A 22674-nucleotide genomic window follows, 5' to 3' on the forward strand; every position below is an offset into this window, starting at 1 on the left:
ACAAGCACAGCCTGTTAATTGAACAGGGCTCCCAGACACAGCCTCTTAATTGGACTGGGCTCCTAGACACAGCCTGTTATCGGACAGGGCTCCTAGAGACTGCCTGTTAATTGGACAAGGCTCCCAGGTGATGGGTGTTAATTGGACAGGACTCCAAGACACAGCCTGTTAATTGGACAGGGCTGCCAGACGCAGCCTGTTAATTGGACAGGGCTCCGAGACACAGCCTGTCAATTGGACAGGGCTGCCAGACACAGCCTGTTAAGTGGGCAGGGCTCCAAGACGCAGCCTGTTAATTGGACAGGGCTCCCAGGCGCAGCCTGTTATTGGACAGGGCTCCCAGGTACAGCCTGTTATTGGACAGGACTCACAGGCGCAGCCTGTTAATTGGATCGGCTCCCAGGCGCAGCCTGTTAATTGGACAGGGCTCCCAGATATGGCCTGTTAATTGTACATGGCTCCCAGACACAGCCTGTTATTTGGACAGGGCTCCCGGTCACAGCCTATTAATTGTACAGGGCTCCCAGTCGCAGCCTGTTAATTGGACAGGGCTCCCAGACGCATCCTATTAATTGGACAGGGCTCCCAGATGCAGCCTGTTAATTGGACAGGGCTCCCAGACGCATCCTATTAATTGGACAGGGCTCCCAGACGCATCCTATTAATTGGACAGGGCTCCCAGACACAGCCTGTTATTTGGACAGGGCTCCCAGACTTAGCCTATTCATTGGACAGGGCTCCCAGATACAACCTGTTAATTGGACAGGGCTCCCAGTCGCAACCTGTTAATTGGACAGGGCTCCCAGTCGCAGCCTGTTAATTGGACAGGGCTCCCAGACGCATCCTATTAATTGGACAGGGCTCCCAGATGCAGCCTGTTTATTGGACAGGAATCCCAGATACCGCCTTTTAATTGGGTGCTTTCAGCGAAATCTCTCTCAGGTGCTGCCCGCTGGAAGTCCCAGGCTCCTGCCCACATTTGATGCCTCCACGTGGATCAAGGCCTGAGAATAAAAATCCAGCCCCTGCACCTGATGCTGCAGGAGCCACAGGAATGGAGAGGAGATCTGGGATGATTGTTCCCAGGGTCTCCGACTCTTACCTGGAGTGATCTGAGGGACTGCAGTGCTTTCCCAAGGATGGGAGTAAGAGGCAAAATCTCTGACCAAGTAGGTGTGGATAGAAGTGAGTAAGGAAGTCAGCAGTAGAAGTGTGGTCCCTCTAAGCAGGATACAGTGGAGCAAAATGATGCTGGGCCTCAGGAGATGGGAAAGGTGATTGGTATAACACTTCATGTTGCCAAGCCCCTCACTCTGCCTCTTCTGGCATTTTCCTGCACAGAACTCCTCAGAACCTTGCAACTGCACTCATTCCTGTCCCCCCACTTCACATCTCCATTTGGGCAGCCAAGCTAATCCTCACCCTCACACTATTACCCTCTCACACTCACGCATCATACTCCCTCACCACACATGGTGTCCTTTGCACCTCACCATACAAACCATTACAAACACACACACCTCTCTCTCTTCTCTGTTTGCAGGAAGTGTGAGAACATACGGTGAGAGTCAGAGACGGCAGAGGGGAGTGGGTGGGTGGAGTACACATGTCCCTGCAGTGACAGGCACAGTGTTAGCCATTGGCAATGCCAACCCACTTGCTTCACTGGGAATGAGCTCTTGTTCCAGGAGACTTCAGGTGTCAGCAGTGAGCTGCTATGAGAGGCTCCTGAGACACTGGTGCTCAGGCATGAGGGGAGAGCTCTGCCTGTAAACCATGCGATGGGGCTCTCTCCTTCATCCAGCTGGATGTCGATGGCCAACTGCACTGCCCCATGGAGAGGCATGCGACTGAAGAGAAGGCAGCTGGTGCAGCTGCTGGTGTTGCTCCTATTGCCGCTGGAGCTGTTGACGATGGTGTGTCCTCTGCTCTTGAACCTCAGCAGAAGTGGAAGGTGGTGCTGCAGGAGCCTTTCTCAATGCCACCACACAATCACAGAATCTTAACGGCACAGAAGGAGGCCATTTGGCCCATCATGTCTGCACCAGCTCTCCAAATGAGCATTTTGACTGAGTGCCATTGCCTTGCTTTTCCCAGTATCCCTGCACATTGTTTCTGTTCAGATAATCATCTAATGCCCTCTTGAATGTCTCGATTGAACCTGCCTCCACCACACTTCCAGGCAGTGCATTCCAGACCCGAACTACTCGTGTAAAAAAGCTTTTTCACACGTCACATTTGCTTCTTTTGCAAATCATTTTAAATCTGTGCCCTCTTGTTCTCGATCCTTTTCAGAGCAGGGACAGCTTCTCCCCATCTACTCTGTCCAGCTCCCTCATGATTTTGCACATCTCTATCAAGTCTCCTCTTAGCCTTCTTCTCTCCAAGGGGAACAGTCCCAACCTCTCCAATCTATCTTCGTAACTCAAGTTTCTCATTACTGGAACCATTCTTGTAAACGTCTTCTGCACTCTCTCCAATGTGTTCACACCCTTCCTACAGTGTGGTGCCCAGAACTACACACAATACTCCAGCTGAGGTCTAACCCCAGTGTCTTGTATAAATTCAGCATAACCTCCCTGCTCTTGTACTCTATGTCCCTATTAATAAAGCCCAGGATACTATATGCTTTATTAACTGCTTTCTCCACCTGCCCTGCCACCTTCAATGATCTATGCACATACACACCCAGGTCTTTCTGCTCCTGCACCCCCTTCAAAATTCCAATCTTATTTTATATTGTCTGCCCATGTTCTTCCTACCAAAATGCATCACCCCACAATTCTCCGCATTGAATTTCATTTGCCACCTATCTGCCCACTCCACCAACTTGTCTATGTTAACTTGAAGTTCCACATCAATCTCCTTGCAGTTCACAACACTCCCAAGCTTCATATCATCTGCAAACTTTGAAATTGTCCCCTGCATGCCAAAATGTAGGTCATTAATATATATCTCCCTCAGAGCCAGTCCCTGTGTCCCGGGAATCTAAAGCCTTCCCTCTTGCACCATCTTTCCAGCCACACATTCATCTGCCTTATCCTCCTATTTCTGTACTCACTGACTCGTGGCACTGGGAGTAATCCAGAGATTACTACATTAGAAGTCCTGCTTACTAATTTTCTACCCAGCTCCCTAAATTCTGATTGCAGGACCACATCCCCCTTCCTACCTAAGTCATTGGTACCAATATGGACCAGGACCTCTGGCTGACCACCATGATGAAGACTGGCAACAGGAAAATGCATCTGAAGGTGAGTGAGGTGCTGGACAAGTGAACTGCCTTCCATGAAGTTGGCAATCACTTTTCACGCAGTGATAGCCACTCTCTGAGAGAAGTGCTTTGAACAGCAGCCTCTCACCTGGCCATGGCTACAGCTCTTCAGTCAAACTGATCAAAGGCAAGTCAGTTCATGTCAGCTTCAGTGACAAAGTTGTTTTGGCCGGTACACTCACCTCAGTGACCTGAGCAGGTGCAGACAAAACATGGAAGCCGTGCGATAATGGGAAAGAAGGAAACCATAGTTAAAAAGGCTCTTCATTTCTTTTTTAATTGTCTCAGTTATTTTTGCACTGGACCCGAGGTATTTCTTTCAGGACTTGGAACCCACCCCTAGGGAAAGCCAGAAGAGGGCGAGATGATGTCTGGATCCTGACCCCATGGGATCTGGGACCTTCCCACTGCACACGCACTGGAATCTGCCTCCATCCAGCTGGGAAATTTTTACCCACTATGTGCACAGTTGTGTCTGCAGTTGTGGGCGTGCAGGGTCCAGTGTTTATTAACTGATGCAATGTGAGATTCATTGGGAACCATGTCAACTGTACCTACACAGTAACTAAAGCCCAGCTCTGGAAACCGAGACAGGCTGAAGCACTTCCTAGGGACACAGCTCCTTCATCCCAATTCAATTGTGGAATGTTTCATTAAAGTTGGGCAGTATTTGGGATGAGGGGTCTTTGTGATCCTTTGATTCTCCAATCTGAGCTGTGTTGGAGCACAGGTGTAGTAAAAATCACACGATCCTGAGCTGCTTCTCTTCTACTTCCAGCAACCAGTTGGAGTGTGGTGTTGGGAATTCCCTGAGCCCAGGGACTGGCAGTCATCCCACTGTGGCAGAAGGGAAACTAAGTGAGGAAGAATGGAACGGAGCCCGCAGGAGGAAACTTTCAAAAGGAATAAGACTGAAAAGGGAGGGAAAGGGAGAGGGGACTATAGGAGTGGACAGTAATAGGATAAAAATCTCATTGCAGAGTATCCACATACTCACCTGCATCTTTCTTCAGACTGTGTGCCGTGCAGAGACCCACAGTGAATGAGAGACAGATCATCTGGGACCAACTCACTCTCACTGCCATCCTCATCATCTGAAGTCACACTGAGCTGAAGCTTGTACCCCTGCAGCACTCTGATCCTTCACTGTTCCTCTTCTCTGTCCACACACACACTGACACATTCCTACTCTCTGAAATCACACACAGTTTGGCAGCAACAAACTGTGACTGGAATTCAAGATGAGGCTCTGGCGAGTCCCAGGCCCTTGTGCCTCTCAGCATTTTTTATACAGCTGCACTGTCAACAGGATCAATCCTCCACACCTCTTGGCAGCTGCGTAATATTAAAAGCAGTGGACAAGAGATGTCATATAATACAAAGAGAAATCTATTTAGAAGCTGCTTTTATTTACCACAGTGTGCCATTGTTAAAAGACAGAGATGAAGGTGAATTTATTTACAGATATAGGGTTTGCACCCACATGACATTCTGTTCAGAGTTACAAACAACAACAATCATTTCTTCAGACATTTTGAGGCTAAATTCCCGGAAGACGGGCACAAGGTGGGATTAAGCCGTGCCTGTTGGTTCCGATGTACCCAGCACACTATTTTATGCTGTCTGCTGATTAACGTGTTTGCAGTGTGCAGCCAGCGCTAACCACGTTGTTGAGTGGCTGCAAACCTCAGCAGGAGGCCCAAAATTGTGAGAGACTTGTGCCAGTTAAAACTAGCCTGCACTGCTTAAAGGCAACCTGCACCTCTTAAAGGGGAGCTGCATTGTGGCTGGAGCAGGTGCTGAAAGTGATTCTGAAGCTCATTCTGATGTGGAAGAAGACATAATACTGACAAAATATGGCAGATAGTAAACTCCAAGATTTCCCAAAGTTGCTCTAGAAGCCGTAGTCTCGAAGGAGCAGAAGAGGAGAGATGTGCTCTATCCACAAGGCACCAAGAGGCCCTTCCTCACAAATTCTGAGAAGGCAGTGGCAGCAGATAGCCATGGAGCTCAATGCCAGGACTCAAACCCCGAGGACAGTTCAATGGCCTCATGGGAGTGGTCGAGGTCAGTGAATGCGTCTTCAAATGTCATACCCCAAGAACTGCACCATCGTCTTCACCCCCTGCTCAGCGAACCACAAATCAAACGAGGTTGACAAAGTGGGCAGCTAATAAACCTGACTCAGAACTGCTCTGTGTGAGTAGGCTAGATTTCAAACTAGCTGTTACAACTGTAGTGGAAGGATCTGGTGCCTAAAGGGTTAACATAGGGCTGAGCACAGTATCCCCGCATGGTGAAGTAAAAAGGCACAGGTGGGAGAGTAAGAGAAGATTCCTGATGAAGGAACTCTGTCACTCAATCTTATATTCACAGCCATCAGCTCAGGTACTGACACAATGGCCAGAATTTCCTCATTGGCGTGCGGGGGCTGGCCCAGCATGCCGACGTGTAAAATGACGCACGATGACCTTGTGCGAGCGTCCCATGCACCAACACGATATTTAGGTGGGCGGATGCGTGATGTTTTCAGATGCGCGCCCGCCATTAATTAATCAGGTTCTTAAGGCCCTTGAGGCGGCAATTGTCTGCTATTTTTCAGGGCCTGTGCAATCTTCAGGTCATTGCACGGGCACAACGGGGAGGCGGGTAGGAGACATTTGTATAAACCTCATACACGGGTGGGATCAGAGGGGTGAGTGGGGTCACAAGAGGTATCTGTTAGATATTAAATTGTGAGAGTTACTGACACTTGCCTGTGTGAGCAGGAATACTTCAAAATTCATACCAGCTGTTTGGACAGGAGTAACAGCCTTCAGGTCAGGACTCTACAGTAAAGATCGTTTCTGGGGCCTGAAGGTTTCAGGAAGCCTTCCCTTAGCCTGGGAATGGGAATTGTGCTTTCCATTGGGGGCACCTCCTCTGAGGAGGAGGAAGGGAGGGCCAGAAGGGGGAGGAGGCCAAGAGTCCACATTCAGGCTCCAGGGGAGCCACCTTTGGGAGGAGAGGTGCAGGCACTAGGGGCGCAGGGCCAACAGGAAGTCCAAAGCGGAAGGGACCACAGAAGACGCCATTATCCTGCTGCCGGGGTATACAGGCAGCGAAGCAGCTACCTCAATATGTCTGAGGTGCAGTGCCGAAAGAGGCTCTGCCTCTCAAGGGAGACAGTCACCTCCATCTGTCAGATGATAGGCCCTGAGATCTCTGCTAACTGTGCAGGTGGACACCCCATGCCAGTGGCTCTAAAGGTAACAGCTGCCCTCAACTTCTACACCTCTGGCTCTTTCTAGGCCTCGGTGGGTGATCTTCGCAGTGTCTCCCAATCAGCTGTCCACACTTGTGTCAAGCAGGTTACAGACGCTCTGTTCAGACGGGCATTGACTTTCATCCACTTCCACTGGGACCAGGCCAGCCAGACAGAGCGAGCCAGAGGCTTTGCGGCCATTGCTGGCTTCCCCCACGTCCAGGGTGCAATAGACTGCACACATGTGGCCATCAAGGCGCCAGCAGGTGAGCCCGGTGCCTTCGTCAACAGGAAGGGCTTCCACTCCGTGAACGTGCAGATAGTGTGTGATCACAGGATGCTGATTCTGCAAGTCTGTGCAAGGTACCCAGGCAGCTCCCACAACGCCTACATCCTCAGACACTCCCAGGTGCCGGGGCTCTTCAGTGCTCCGGCTCGGCTGGATGGATGGCTGCTGGGTGACAAGGGCTATCCCCTGCGAAGGTGGCTCATGAGACCACTCTGCCGTCCAAGAACAGAAGCTGAGCAGCGGTACAATAGGAGCCACAGAACCACAAGGGCTGTGGTGGAGAGAGCCATCGGTCTTCTCAAGATGCGCTTCCGATGCCTGGACCATTCAGGGGGTGCACTCCAGTACCCCCCTGATCGTGTGTCACTGATCGTAGTTGCATGCTGCGCTCTCCACAGTCTTGCTCTGGAAAGGTGAGACACAGTGGAGGAAGAAGATGTGGATGCAGATGCTCTGGCTGCACACGATGAGTCCAGTAGTGAATCCGAGGATGAGCATGCACAGGAGAATGCTGAGGGGATAGACGCTGACCCGGGCATACTCCAAGGAGGCAGGGACAACCGGGAGGCTTTAACCCAACGAACCTTCAGTTAGCCCACCACAGATGGACCTCCAACACATGCCAGGGCTGCAGGCTCCATACTCAATACCTGAGTGCGAAATCAGCCTGGATAGTAACATTAACTAAGGCCCTTGTCAATAAAGCTCAATGTCAAACAACTCATTCATAACATCATGGGTTCCCGTCCACATGCAGAAGTAAGGAATCACCCTGAGCCTTGCTCACCTATCAAAATTTAATGAGATTACAAAATGAACTTCAGGAAAAATATTACAAAGGTGATGCACATCACACCAAGTGGTTATGAACTAATAGTGGGGAAACATAAAACCACCAGTGAGAAACCTGTGGTGTGCCTAAGGTGTTTTAAATTTCCGTTTCCGGGTGCTATGTCTAGGTACTCCCCCCTCGCTGCCACTGGCATCTGAGACAGCCTGCTCACTGTGCTGTCCTGTTGGCCTCGAAGACCTTGGCGGCCGTCCTCTGGTCTGTGGAGCCTTTGATGGCCCCGCCTGGGAGGGAGCGGCCAGTTCCACAGCTGGCATCTCCCCCGTCGCCGCAGCCTCATCGGATGCCACGCTCTCTGGCAGAGGGGCGGAAGAGTTGCTGCCCTCCTCTGGAGCGCCCTGAGAGGAACCCACAGAGACGACAGGCAGCTGCTGCATCGACGTGAGGTCACTTCAGACCTCCCTGTTCACCATTGATGGATGGGCACCGATCTGGGAAACTTGGTGCCCAAACCATCTCCTACACTGGCACTGACCAGCTAAGATCAATGCCGATGTGAGGGTTTGCAGGTCCGAGCGCATCCCGAGGAAGCCCTGATTTGTCTCCTGGAGGAGCCTCTCCATGAGAGTCGTCACTCTCTGCATGGAGGAAGCATGGTGCTCAGCCATGAGGCTCATTGCATCAGTGATGCTCTGCGTGGACTCCTCCAGCACGGGCACCATGCCACACATTGCCTCATGTATCTCCGCCAGATTCTCCCATACATCCTGCTGGACTTCCAGCGTCTGCTGCCTCACAGACGACTCCAAAGGCACATCATCAGCCACCGACCGAGCATGTGTCTGGTCCCCAGTAGTCCTCCGACTGCTGGCACCCTGGACACTCTCTGACTCTGACTGCATCTCAAGCGAGAGTGAAGTGCCCTCACTGCTGTGCCCCAGGACACTAGCCGATGATCTAATACCCACCAAGGTGCTAGTATCTGTGTTGGCCCCTGCCTGGCAGAGATGGTGTGATGCTGGTGAGTCAAAATGTTCAGGGCCCTCAGGTGTGAGAGGTGACCCCTCTAACTCCTCCTCCCGACCCTGCTCCAGTGATGCTGAAAGTAAGAACAAGGACATTTGATTAGTTAAAGTGGAGACAATGTCAATGTACATGCCTGTCCCCCGAATCATTATGCGCACATCCTTCCATAATCAATGGTCAACCCATGTTGCAAACTTCAATCACTGAGCATTCAATAGCGCCATGGCTACTGGGACACACATGGTGACCTCAGTGCTCGCAAACATACCTCCCCATGGCACCCCAGACTCACCGACAGCAGTGGACCTGGGCACAAGACGCCTCTCCAGATCCATGGTCTGCTGCTTGAATGGAGCCACAATGGCCAACTGGGCCTGATGATCCATCAGTCAGCATCCGCTCGGCAGAATTGTGTGCACTCTTCTCCTGAAAAGGAGAGAAGAGCATTGATTAGTCCAGCCTGTACTTGGATTCCCATCGCATCCCTGCCAAACCAACCAGAGTGGGACATTGCAGGGCTCTGGTGCTTCGTCACCCCGCAGCTGCTGCACACACACAAAGAAGTCAGGGCTGAATCCCCCCCATTGTTCAAATGCTGCCTCCATCACATTTGGCAGTGCACAGTCTAACCTTGCAAAGCAAGGAGGCACAAGCATGTGGAACGCAAAGGTCAACAGATGGATTGGTGCCCTGCCACCTGGAAGCTCCCTTCCCAGCATGTTAGCATCCTAACTTTGACATGCTTTGCAGTTCCAGCACTATGCCTAGGTGTAGATCCTTGAGTTTGCCCCCGATTCTATTATCTGGGTGTCAGTGTCACACATGCTGTTGGTGCAGAGCCCATCTCAGCACTACCCTCTCAGGGTGAACTAGGTATGGGCAATATCTGCTGGCCCACTCGGCGAGGGAAATATGCCGTAAAGGATTCAGTGCTGTAACTGAAGTGCTGGGGGGTGGGGGGGCACCTTGGGGGGTAAGGCTGCGCCTGCATTGTGACCTCAGCCAACATGGTACTCACCCTTCCCGAGCGCAGCAGGCTGTTGAATCCCTTGCGGCACTGGACCCACGTGTGTCGCACCACATCATGGGAGCTCACACTCTTGGCCACCGCCTCCCAGGCACGTTTGGTCAGGTGGGGGGGCCTTCCCCTCCCGTCCCTTGGATGCAGGACCTCCCGCCGTGCTGCCACCTCCTCCGGGAGGGCAGCTAGGTGCTCATCCAAAAGACTGCTCCACTGGCCTACCCTCCGGCCTGGCCTGCCCACTGCCCTACCCTCCGGCCTGGCCTGCCCCGCTGCCCTACCCTCTGGACTGGCCTGCTCTCCAGAAGCCCTCTGGTGAGGCCTTCTACCTGCCATTGTGATCAGCCTTCGCAAGGCTGCCTGCACTCTATTTGAACAGGCCGCTGGGTCGCCAGTGGACCCGGCGGTCAGTGCACTCCCGCTGCCGCCCGCCCTCTCCCGCTATCCTCAGGAGCCGTGCATTATGCTGGGCGGGCCTTAATTGGCCTGCCAGCGTAAAATGGTGGCGTGGACCCGATCGCGGGTGGCGATCGGGTCCACTCCCGCCGGTGCCCGCTCCCGCTCAGCCCGCCCGACATGGGTAAAATTCTCCCCTATGTGTGCTTTGGAGGATTGCTTCAAGATGCGGTGAGACACTGGCTATGAACAACCTGAAACCAGGGCGAAGGGATTAGATGCCACATTCCCTGAGGGTGAGATCACTGCTGCTGACCCAGATGAGGACTTTGATAGGGCAGGTTGGGACTGGTGGACAATGCACAATGGAATCCACAAGGCCTTGACAGAGCTGACAGAAATGTTCCTGGACTGTCAAAGAGCATGGACGAGTCCAGCACCAACATTTACACAGAGTGTGGAGCCCATCCTTTCCAGCGTGGTAGTGGTGGCCAACTCCATGAGAACACTTGTGGACCCAGCCATGATGTTGTGGCTGATAGCCGATGTCTCAGCTTCAGCACAAGCAGAAACACTGAATGCCTGTGTTTGCTTCTGTGCTGGGAGCTAGAGGATTGGGTATGAGGATAGCAGCAATGGTTTCAGCCACTCTGCTGGCTATGGCCTCAGCTGACAAGTACCATTCTTCACCAACATGTGTAAGTGTATTCAGCTGCACATGTCCCTCGCTGCAGTAGAGGCTCAGACTGCTGCCATCATGGCTGTGCATTACAATGCTCTAACAAACGTGCAGGCTGTCCATAATGTCAAACTGTCCATAATGGAAGACAATCGGTAAAGCTACCCTTGATGGTGGTGGCAGGCAAAGGGTCAAGCTTCCTGGGTGAAACTCGTTAAAGGAGATGAAGTTAGAATGAGCAGAAATTGGGGAGGAGGCGGTGCCATAGTGGTGTTGTTGCAGGACTAATATTCCAGTAGACCCCAGGGTAATTCTCTGGGGACCCAGGTTCAAATCCCACCATGGCAGATGGTGAAATTTAAATTCAAATAAAAGCCTGGTGATGACTGTGAAACCATTGCTGATTGTTGTAAAAACCCATCTGGTTCACTAATGTCCTTTAGGGAAGGAAATCTGCTGTCCCTACCTGGTCTGGCCTACATGTGACTCCAGACCCACAGCAATGTGGTTGACCCTTAAACACCCTCTGAACAAGGCAATTAGGGATGGGCATAAATGCTGGCCTAGACAGCAACACCCACATCCCATGAACAAATTTTTTTTTTAAATTCCAGTTGAAAGTAAATGGGTTACCAGAGCTACTTTGAAAGTATGCTACAGTCTTCAAAGATGAACTTGGGAAGATCCAACAGCTGGCATTAAACAACCTGGGCAGTTCTCAGAATGGGTGCACCCATATTCCCCACCTCAAACCCGTCTGAATTTATGGAGACTACAAATTGACAGTTAATAAAGTAGCTAAGCTAGACAGATGCCCCATGCCAAAAATCGATGACCTGTTAGATAATGTCTCCTGGGAATTGGTCATAATTAATACCCACAAAGGGTTGTACCAATTTACTCGATTGCCTTTTGGTGTCTCCTTAGCTTGTGCCATCTTTCAGAGAACAATGGGAAGCCTACTGTAGGGACTGACCCAGGTTGTAGTCTATTTAGACGATGTATTGGTGACCGAATTCACTAAAAAAAGAGTGTTTGGCGAGCTTAGAAGAAGCCTAGAGTGTGTCTAGTAGGCTGGAGTGTGTTTAAAAATAGAAAAGTGCATGTTCCAATGGGGAAGTAATCTATTTGGGTCACTAGATAGATTCACAGGGCCTCCATCCGGTTGAGGAGAAAGTGAGATCCGTAGTAGAGGCTCCTGTGCCAAAGAACACCTGAGAGCTCAAATCATTCATAGGAATGATCAGTTATTATGGGCGGTTCTTACACAATTTGTCTAAAGAACTGCACCCCCTGCATTCTCTACTCAAAAAGAACCAACGTTGGTCTTGGAAGGCGCCCCAGAAAGAAGCTTTCATAAAGGTGAAACATTGTTGCACTCGTCCAATCTATTAGTGCATTATGACCAGACGAAGGAATTGGTGCTGACATGTGATACATCTCCCTATGAGTGGGAGCAGTGCTCTCTCATCGGATGGACGATGGTACGGAATGGCCAATAGGTTATGTATCAAGAACGCTCACCACAGCGGAAAAGGGATACTCGCAGATAGATAAAGAAGGCCTGTCCATTATCTTTGGTGTCGAGAAATTTTACCAGTACGTACACGGCCGCCATTTTACAATCATTTCACACCACAAACCATTGCTAGGATTGTTTAGTGAGGACAAGACTATACCACCCATATCCTCAGCAAGAATACAATGATGGCTTTAATCCTGGCAGCATATAAATAGACTTTTGTACATAGGCCTGGCAATCAAATCGCAAACGCTGATGCCCTTAGTCATTTGCCTTTACAAGAAAATGTTGAGCACGTTCCAGTTCCACAGGAACTTGTTTCACTGTTTAATTTCTTAGATTCCTCACCAGTATGTGCTCAACAGATCAGAGGCTGGACAAGTCGGGACCCAGTCCTACCTCAGGTATGAGATCAAGTGCTTCATGGGTGGTCACAAGAGCCCATATCTGACGAAATGAACCGTACTTCAACAGAAGACATGAAATAATCAGCCAGGGTGGCATCTTATTGTGGGGAGCATGAGTGATAATTCCTCCGAAGGCAGGCAGCCATTGTTAATTGAACTACACAGCGCACAGGCAGGAATTTCCCGAATGAAGACCATAGCACGCAGGTAGTACTATGGTAGCCTGGGATGGATGGTGAAATAGAGAGTTTAGTAAAGCACTGTGTATAATGTCAGCAACTGCAAAAGTTGCCAGTGACAGCTCCGTTACACCCTTGGGAGTGGTCAGGTAGGTCCTGGGTGCACTTACACATTGACTATGTGGGACCTTTCCTGGGAACAATGTTTCTGCTCATTGTGGAAGCCCATTCAAAATGGTTGGATGTATATGAGGTGAAGTCACCAACTTCTTCTGCTACAATTGAGAAACTATGTCAGAGTTTTGCCATTCATAGACTACCAGAAGTAATTGTTTCCAATAATGGCACAGCATTTACAAGTGCTGAGTTTCAACGGTTCATCAGCCTCAATGGTATCTTTCATGTGAAAACTGCATCATATCACCCTTCCTCAAACCGACTGGCCAAAAGGGCGGTTCAAACGTTCAAGACAGGCATGAGAAAGCTAACTGGAGATTCCTTGGCAACCAAGCTAGCACACTTTCTTTCTCATTACAGGACTACCCCTCACACAACAACAGGTGTCACACCTGCGGAGTTATTCTTGAAATGCCGTATCAGAACGAGATTGAGCCTAATAACACTAAATTTAGAGGGGAAGGTGGAAAGGAGTCAGGGAAGCCAGAAAACCAGACACAGCTGGTGTAGTCGTGAGAGGAAATTTACCATGGGAGAGACGGTATATGTGAAAAACTTCGGGGAAGAACCAAAGTGGTTACCGGGTGAAATCAGTGCGGTGACCAGACCTCTATCTTACCACGTGGAGATGGAAGGCCGAGTCATATGGAGACATGTGGATCATCTGAGGAAGAGAGAAACAAATCGCCAAGTATTGATTCCACCAGTGTTCGCTGCCGGGTCAGCGTTTCTTGTTGAGAGAACTCAACCCGGTATAGACATGTCTGATGTGTCTGATGTGTCTGATGTTCCTGTAAGAGTTGAGGATACAGAACTGCAAGTGCCCACCGAAGCACCTGATGTTCAGGCAACTCCAGAAAAGGAGGTTCCTGACAAAGAATCTGAAGTTGTAGAGCTGAGACCCTCTACACGCAGAAGGAAACCCCCAGGAAGACTGAATTTATAAATTATTTACCAGTGTAAATATTTTGCTATCCTGAGAAAATTGTACTTCTAAATATAAAATGTATTTTCAAATAAAGGGGGAGGGATGTGGTAATTATGGTTTTATCTAATGTGTAATATACCTTTAAGAAGAATGCTGTTTAGGAAGATCACATGATCTTAGTTCCCAACAGGAGAGTAGCACAGGCTACCTCTGCAGTTAGTTGTTAGTAGTCTAGAGATAGAGGTTGAAGTGTAAACACATGTTTATTTGCTGCTGAGTACCTTCGTAATTAATTTTAAAGTTTCTACCTACTAAGTGTCTGCTGATCATCTCTATCAATAGTATCAACTCAGCCACCACTCACAACAAACTGGCGATGAGGATCCAACACATATGGGCATTTATATAGCACCTTGAATGTTGTAAATCATTTTAAGAAACTTCACAGGAGTGTTAACAAAAAGAATTTGACCCCAAACCATGAAATGAGAGCCCCAGGTTTTAAGGAGCATCTTAAAGAAGGAGGGAAGAGTAGAGGCAAAGAAGAGAAACACAATATTTCAGGAAGGAATTTCAGAGCTTAGGGTCTGTGGCAGCTGAAGGCCCAGCCGATGGTGGAGTAATTAAAATCAAAGATGCCCAAGAGGCCAGAATTAGAGGAGCACAGAGATTTCAGTGGTAGTGGGGCTGAAGGAGATTATAGAGACAGCGAGGAGAAAGACCATGGAGAGATTGGAAAACAAGGAGCGTTTTAAAATTGAGGTATTGTACTAGCCAGGTAAATTGGCCTTGTCCAGTATTCGTGTGTGTAATTTGATTGGTCTTTTTGCCTCAAAATGTTCCTATCTCATTAGTTAGTACAGCTGACTTCATTGACAGAGCTGGTGACTAATGAAATAAACACAGCCTCAGTTAACAGAGATGGAAGCTTAGGCAATGGAACATCGAGGTGCAGGAGTTCACTGGATCTCACTGTTTGCTACAATGGTGAAGCTAGCATAGGGTTCGATTTAGGCCAGAACATCCTGCAGCATCCACTTCCTAATACTGTTTCAATCTCCACAGCCAGATAAATAATAAACTTACTGGACCACAACAACAACTTGCATTTATATAGCATCTTCAATGTAGGAAAGCATCCCAAGGTGCTTCACATATGCTTTATCAGACAGAATTTAACATCAAGCCACAAAAGGAAATAAGGTGACCAAAAAAGTTGGTTAAAGAAGGAACGTTTTAAGGAAAGTCTAAAGGAATTTAGGGAACTTAGGTAGGTGGAGAGGGTCAGGGAGAAGGTTCTGGAGTTTTGGATCTTGGTGACTAAAAGCAGTTAAATATTAAGTCCTCAAAATATTGCACACTCTCCACTGCAGGAGCAGGACTGCCTATGAACAGCCAATCTGTCCTGACTGGAACAAGGCCCAGTGGAAAAATATTTAAGGAGAAAGAGAGTAATTGAGAAAAGGAACAAGAGCCACCCCACTACAAAAAAATAAGGAATTTGTTAAATAGTGACAGCTGTGGTCACCTGTTTGTGCAGGATGTGTAGTTTGCTGAGATGCCAAGTACAGTCAGTATGGCCCACATCCAGTTCCCTTCATAATTCACAGTCAGGCTGGCTGGGGACAAGGCTAATCAGTGATAAATAGTTCCATGCAGACTGGAAAGTCTGTAAAGTAGGTAAGCTGCTACAGCTTGGAGATAAACTGGAACATTGGCTCAGAGAATGGAAAAACACTAAAAGTTGGCTGTGTTAGAGTACTGAATGCACAGGCCTGAGAACTGAGAAATGGAACCTGTAACAGGCCTCAGCACTGAGCACTGGAGCCTGTAACAGGCCTCAGCACTGAGCACTGGAGCCTGTAACAGGCCTCAGCACTGAGCACTGCAGCCTGTAACAGGCCTCAGCACTGAGCACTGGAGCCTGTAACAGGCCTCAGCACTGAGCACTGGAGCTTGTAACAGGCCTTAGCACTGAGCACTGGAGCTTGTAACAGTCCTCAGCACTGTGTACTGAAGCCTGTAACAGGCTGAGCCCTAAATACATTTAGGAGAGGTGATGATGTAGTGGTATTGTCAGTGGATTAGTAATTCAAAGACCCAGTGTAAAACTCTGGGGACCTGGGTTTGAATCCCACCATGGCAGATGGTGGAATTTGAATCCACAGAATCACACAGAGCAGGAGAGGCCCTTCGGCCCATCGAGTCTGCACTGACAGGTGAGAAACACCTGACCTACCTACCTAATCCCATTACCAACTAATCTCACTTACCAGCACTTGGCCCATAGCCTTGAATGTTATGACGCCAAGTGCTCATCCAGGTACTTTTTAAAGGATATGAGGCAACCCGCCTCCACCACCCTCACAGGCAGTGCATTCCAGACCGTCACCACCCTCTGAGTAAAAACGTTTTTCCTCACATCCCCCCTAAACCTCCTGCCCCTCACCTTGAACTTATGTCACCTCGTGACTGACCCTTCAACTAAGGGGAACAGCTGCTCCCTATCCACCCTGTCCATGCCCCTCATAATCATGTACACCTAGATCAGGTCACCCCTCAGTCTTCTCTGCTCCAACGAAAACAACCCAAGTCTATCCAACCTCTCTTCATAACTTAAATGTTTCATCCCAGGCAACATCCTGGTGAATCTCCTCTGCACCCCCTCCAGTGCAATCACATCCTTCCTATAATGTGGCGACCAGAACTGCACACGGTACTCCAGCTGTGGCCTCACCAAGGTTCCATACAACTCCAACATGACCTCCCTACTTTTGTAACCTATGCCTCGATTGATAAAGGCAAATGTCCCATATGCCTTTCTCACCACCCCACTAACATGCCCCTCCGCCTTCAGAGATCTATGGACACACACACCCAAGGCCCCCAATCAAGCTCCGAGGAAACCTCTGAAGAGGAATCTGAAGACACCCTCCCTGAAGTCCCCTCACAGCGCTCACCCACACCCTCCACCAGTGCACAGACACACATCTCAGTGGGACCTAGCTTTAGAATAGCCTTGGGATCACAATCTGGTGAACACATTGTGCTGTCTGATCCACAGCAGGTGGGGGCAGTGACTTCTTCCCCTCTTCACATCTTCCCCTCACCCCTACCCCCATCAGCTGGGTTTTTCCAGCATTTTCTGTTTTTGTGGTGACAGGGGCTTCCCAGGTTTCTGGCACTTGGAGGACTGCTGGAGACCAGAACATTGCTGAGTCCGAGTCAGATGACGAGCCTCTGGACTCGGTCGTAGCTCAGTTGCCGGAGCTGCAAAGACAAGCTTGGGAACATCAGGAAGGGATCCTCGCTGCACTCCTCAGATCGCAAAGCACGATGGAGGAGTCCATCCACAATCACTCTGAGGTGATAGCACTGGCGTGCCAATGCACTGAGGTCAACACTGGCAGGATGGTGGCTGCCATGGAGACCTTGGTCCACCTGCTGCATAGGCTCAACTCCATTGCTGACACCATAGTTGGCCTCCAACAGTGTGTGCGTGAGAGGGGTGCAGGGCGGCTCGATCTCACTCCAGTTACCCCTTCTCCTCAAGGAGTCAGCCTGGGGCCCTCGGGTACCCATAGGGAGGAGGATCAGCAGGTGCACACTCTGGGCCCATCCATCCAGGTGACTCTGGGAGTGTCCGGCCCATCCAAATCCCCTCTTCCTGTGACCTCAACAGCTCCAGCTCCACAGGTCGAGGAGGGTGCCACTGCCACACAGCAGGACCCCGAAAGCAGGCCGGGGTCCTCCAAGTCTCAGCCCTCCAGAGGACGCCCGTCAAAGTCATCACAGACAGGGCATAGCAGTGGCTGACTCCACCTCTGGTGTGGATGTCCGGGGAGCACCAAGACCTAGCAGCAGGGTTAGGGAAGTTAAGAATATGTAGTTCCACAGCTTGGGCACAGATGTTAATCACTCGTACATAATGTTCACTATTGTCAATAAACTCCCAAGAATGTCTCCCTGCCTCTGGCTCCTTATTCTGATGAGCAGTGTTAGTGTCACTCAGATGTGAAACCTTTCTGCACAAGATAAAGGCAGGTGTCTCAGTCCAGGGCCTCTTCCCTGTGCAGCCTTGAGACTAAGTTGATGGTCCAGCCTCACACTCGCTGGAAACATTACTGATGCCTGCACCTTGGCAGTGCTGGTCATTGCTGCCAGAATGTAGTGGGGAGGTGTCACAGAGTTCTCATTCTCTCAGTGTGCTCTCAGCACCCTTAGGGTGGGGCTGGCCCCATCTATTCAGCATCTGCGACCAGTGACACTGTGCTCCTGAAGGAATCAGGTGCCGAAGGCAGATGATGGATCAGAAATTTCATGGCTGTGTCTCTATGGTATGACCCTGACCATGGAGAACAAGCGAGCTGCCCTCGATCAGACAGGAGTCAGACATTCTCAGAGGCCATATGAAGATCTATGGAGTGTCCTCACTACATGTTGTCATCATCCTCCTGCAATCGAGTGACTATCAGGGCCTCCACTGTATCTCCATGACAGGGGCATTCTCACAGAGGGTATTCACGCTGCCATAAGCCAGGCTGGAGTCAAACATTCACAGATGCAATGTGGGGATCTATGGGGACACCTCACGGTATGTTGTCATCATCCTCCACAAATCTGGCAGCTACGAGGGCCTCCTGAGTGTGCCTGCCTTGTCTAGCCAGTGTGAGGTGCTCATCCTCATCATCGTTACCTTCAAGGACATCCTCAGCCTCATCCCATTGGCAACTTCCTCATCAGAGGAGACCTCCAGCTCCCAGCTCCTCCATCTCCTCCTCAGGCAGCTCCTCTCCCCAGTGCAGTGCCAGGTCATAAAGGACACAGCAGATGATGACAATGCATAACACCCTCTGTGGACTTTATTGCAGGCCTCCACCAGACCAATCCAAGCCCTGGAACCTCATCTTCAGCATCCCGATGGTCTGCTCCACCAAGTTACGAGTTGCTGCATGAGCCTCATTATACCATTGCTCTGCTGCAGTATGAGGCCGCTGCACAGGTGTCATCAGCCACGTCCTCTGTGGGTAGCCCTTGTCCCCGAGAAGCCAACTCTGCAGCCTCTGTGGACCCTGGAAAATGTCAGGGATCTGAGACCTACTGAGAATGTAGGCATCGTGGACACTCCCCAAAAACTGTGCACAGACCTGCAGGATGTGTTTGTCGTGGTCACACATCAGCTGCACATTCAGTGAACGGAATCCCTTGTGGTTGACATAATTGACCGTGTGTTGTAACGGAGATCTGAGCGTCATGTGAGTGCAGTCGATCGCACCCTGAACCTGTGGGAAGCCCGAGATCTGGGCAAATCCAATCACTCTTGCATCCTGGCTGTCCCGGTCCTGGGCGAAATGCACAAAGTTGTGTGCCCTTGCAAAAATGGCATCTGTGACCTGATGGGTGTATTTGTGGGTGGAGGCTTGTGAGATCCCACAGGGGTCACCTGTGGAGCCCTGAAAGGAGCCACTGGCGTAGAAATTGAGAACAACTGTCACTTTCACGGCCACTGGCAGTGGATGTCCTCCATGTCCCCGTGACACCAAATCCTGCAGTAGCTGGCAGATGTGAGCAACCAGTTCCCTAGACATGCGCAGTATTCAGCGACATTTAGGTGGCGTCTATAGACCCTGGGTGTCGCTAGGTGCCGACCAGTGATGGCTCACTGTGGCTTTTCAGCGGTGTGTGCGGGAGCCCCAGCTACCCCTTCTTTCTGAACTTCTGCTCCTCCCTCTGGCAAGCCAGGCGCCTCAGTCACTCTTTCCTCCATCGTCTTCGCTCTCTGTACGCCACAAGATATACAGCTAGTTCACCAGGCTCCATTATCCTGATGTACTTTTCCTGCAGGATGAAAGAGAGGGACGCATGGATTAGTATGGGTGTACTAAGGCCCTGTCCTGGTTAAGTCTGAAGGCCCCATAATGCTTTCCAGCGAGTGCTGGCCACCACTTGGATGGCCAGAGTTTAGTGCGTTACATGGCTGCCCGAAACCCCACCCACCTCCGCCCCACTCCACCTGACCAACTGGCAGCAGCTTTGCCCATTGGACTAGATGCTGTGCTCTCAGCTCAGGCACAGGCATTCTCCTAACTCACACTGTAAGGCTGCACTGTTAGCTTGAACCATGAGGGAGAATGGTCCAAGCCGGGATGCTGACATTGCAAGGGGCTGTGAGTGTATCCAGCAGTGACTGCTCCATGGCCAGCTTTAGCAAGGAGATTGTACAATGTGCGCAGTCGTCCAACTGTTCTGCCGTCCACTAAAACATTCATAACTTTGCAGTCTGCATTCGAGGGGTGAAAATCTCTGGAACACTGGGTGGCACTTTGATGCCTCTGCATTGCTTGAGTGGGCAGATAAGCTAGAAGCCCCACTCCAATCCTATCAATGTGGCTGAGCCTGAACTGTCTCAGTTGCTGAGGAATGGTCACTTTATACAGGTTTCCCTCATGCGTCTCCACTTCCCTCTCCTACCCCGAATCCTCGTGCACTACATTCAACCACAGGGCTGCCATTGCCCCACCATCCCCAACACACCTCAACCTTGAGGTCCACCAGGCAACCCTGGTGATCGCTGTACAACGTTACTGTGTAGTCACCTCCCAGTTCCCCTCAAAGTGCAGCCCGCCAAGTGCACACCTTTTATATGCTGTTGTGAAACACGTCGGCCTGCTTTCCCACCAACGTGGGCGGATGATCCAGCAGTGGGAGGGTATGATTCCGGCGGGCTGGCCTAATTATAATATGCAGATGTATTACAATGAAGTTTCCATCGTCCAATGGTGGGAAACACGGCCCACCATTGGCAGGCTGAGCGGACGATCGCAAGCTGGTTTCACACCGTCATGAAATCGACTGCGCCATATTGTCCGCTCACGCCACCAAACACGCCCGACACTGGCGGGCACAGAAAATCCCGGGCAGTGAGTCTAAATGTGCTCAGGGCCAGCTGGGAGCTGCTGATTTACAAACTGAGGACAGACAAAGTGAAGCATGAAATCTGCTGCCTGTTGTCAATTAGAATATCCTGGAAAGTGGTGACTAAAATTGAGTGAAAGACAGCGAATTGGCAGGAGATGTAGTGAGGGGAGAGAGAAGGAGATACTAGACATAAAGCAGGGAGAGAGAGAGAGGGAGGTAGAGAGGATGGGAAAGAGAAGGAGAGAGAGGGGAAAGAGAGAGAGGGGGAGAGAGAAAGAAGGAAATTCTAGACACAAAGCAGAGAGGGGGGAGAGAGGGGATCGAGAGAGAGAGAAGGAGAGGGAGAGAGTGAGAGAGAGGGGAGAGAGACAGAGAGGGAGTGAGAGGCTAAGAGGGAGAGGAGGAGAGATAGAAGGAGAGAGAAATACTATACACAAAGGAGAGTGGCGGAGAGAAAGAGGGTGAGAGAGAAGGGGAGAGACAGGGGGTGAGAGAGAAGGGGGAGAGAGGGGGGAGAGAGAGGGGGAGAGAAAGAAAGGGAAGGAGAGAGAGGGAGAGAAGTGAAGAGTGAGGAAAAGGGGGCTAAGTGTGATTACATTACCCTTTGGTGACATCATCCCAAGATACAGCAGGGTTCCACATTTACATCCTGCATCCAACTCTACCTCACTGCCAATCCAGTGCTGAATGGGCAAATATTGCTTCCACTTAAATATTGGGAAGATTGAAGCCAATGTCTGCTGTCTCCATGACAAACCACGTTCCCTAGCTACTGATTCCATCCTAAACATTTGCAACTGTCTGGAGCTGATACAGACTGTCATAGAAGGGTGCTCAGCATACCAAGGGGTTAATGAGGGACTGGCGAATAATGCTGCCTACATTGGGATGTAGAGAGTCACATGATAGTAGACTGTGTGTAGAGGACTCTGAGCGAAGTCGGCATGAAGATAGCAGCTAGATAGGGCTTTACCTTGGAGATAAGTATATAGTTGTGTTTTAACAATAACCAGTTTATGTTCAACCACACAAGCCTCCAGGCCTCTTAGTGAGACACCAAACAACCTTACAACATGGTGGCAGCCAACGAATGAGTGCAGAACCCCAGAGAAGCTGAAGAAGGACCCTGGAATCTGAAAAACTAAAGAGACAGCATCGTGACCTGACTGGAGTGCACCTGAACCAAAGACACAGCTGGAGATCGCCTTAAATGAAGTTCCATTGCGCACATGGAGGCAGAAGGCAAGAAGAGAAATCCACTGTGCAGCTAAAGGATGCCAGCAGAGCATGGGAGGTCCATTGTGGGTCCCCATCGATTACAGAGTCAAAGGACCTAGCCAGGTCACAAGGGCGAGCAAGAAAAACAACATTCAGTACAAAGGCTGAACTGGCCTTTAACATTATTCAGAGCAGTAATTGTTTCTTTAATCACCTTGAGCTGCCTGGATCCAGAGTTGGCACCAGACCATGTGGCGGCCAAGTTTTTTTGAGAAAATTAAAACAAAGTTTTCAAAACCTGAGTCAGAGCTGGGAATCGCCTTCTAATCAGCCCAAACCTTCGATTTAAAGATTTGCTGCAAAAAATCGATCCCTTCGAATTAAGTCCCAAGATGGCAGAGAGACAGGGGAGAGAGACAGAGAGGGAGTGAGAGGCTAAGAGGGAGAGGAGGAGAGATAGAAGGAGAGAGAAATACTATACACAAAGGAGAGTGGCGGAGAGAAAGAGGGTGAGAGAGAAGGGGAGAAGGCCTGTCAAAACCCAACAAGCGCAGGAAGAAGAGTAAAGAAAACAGTTCATGCAGCACCATCTTTCAAACAGGCACA

The 22674-nt window shown here is 50.1% G+C and overlaps 1 protein-coding gene and 1 long non-coding RNA gene across 2 annotated transcripts in view; both read right to left on the reverse strand.

Moving 5' to 3' along the window:
* LOC144684700 (protein FAM180A) overlaps positions 1–4486 on the reverse strand; it is a 46826-nt gene extending 42340 nt beyond the window's left edge. Inside the window, exon 1 of the mRNA XM_078548827.1 lies at positions 4272–4486. Within this exon, the coding sequence (XP_078404953.1) occupies positions 4272–4368 (97 nt within the window). The 5' untranslated portion in view covers positions 4369–4486. The remainder of the gene's footprint in view (positions 1–4271) is intronic.
* LOC144684701 (uncharacterized) overlaps positions 1–22674 on the reverse strand; it is a 466848-nt gene that overhangs the window by 42340 nt on the left and 401834 nt on the right. The window lies entirely within an intron of this gene.

Source organism: Cetorhinus maximus, chromosome 9 (assembly GCF_964194155.1).
Source record: "Cetorhinus maximus chromosome 9, sCetMax3.hap1.1, whole genome shotgun sequence".
Classification (NCBI taxonomy): Eukaryota; Metazoa; Chordata; class Chondrichthyes; order Lamniformes; family Cetorhinidae; genus Cetorhinus; species Cetorhinus maximus.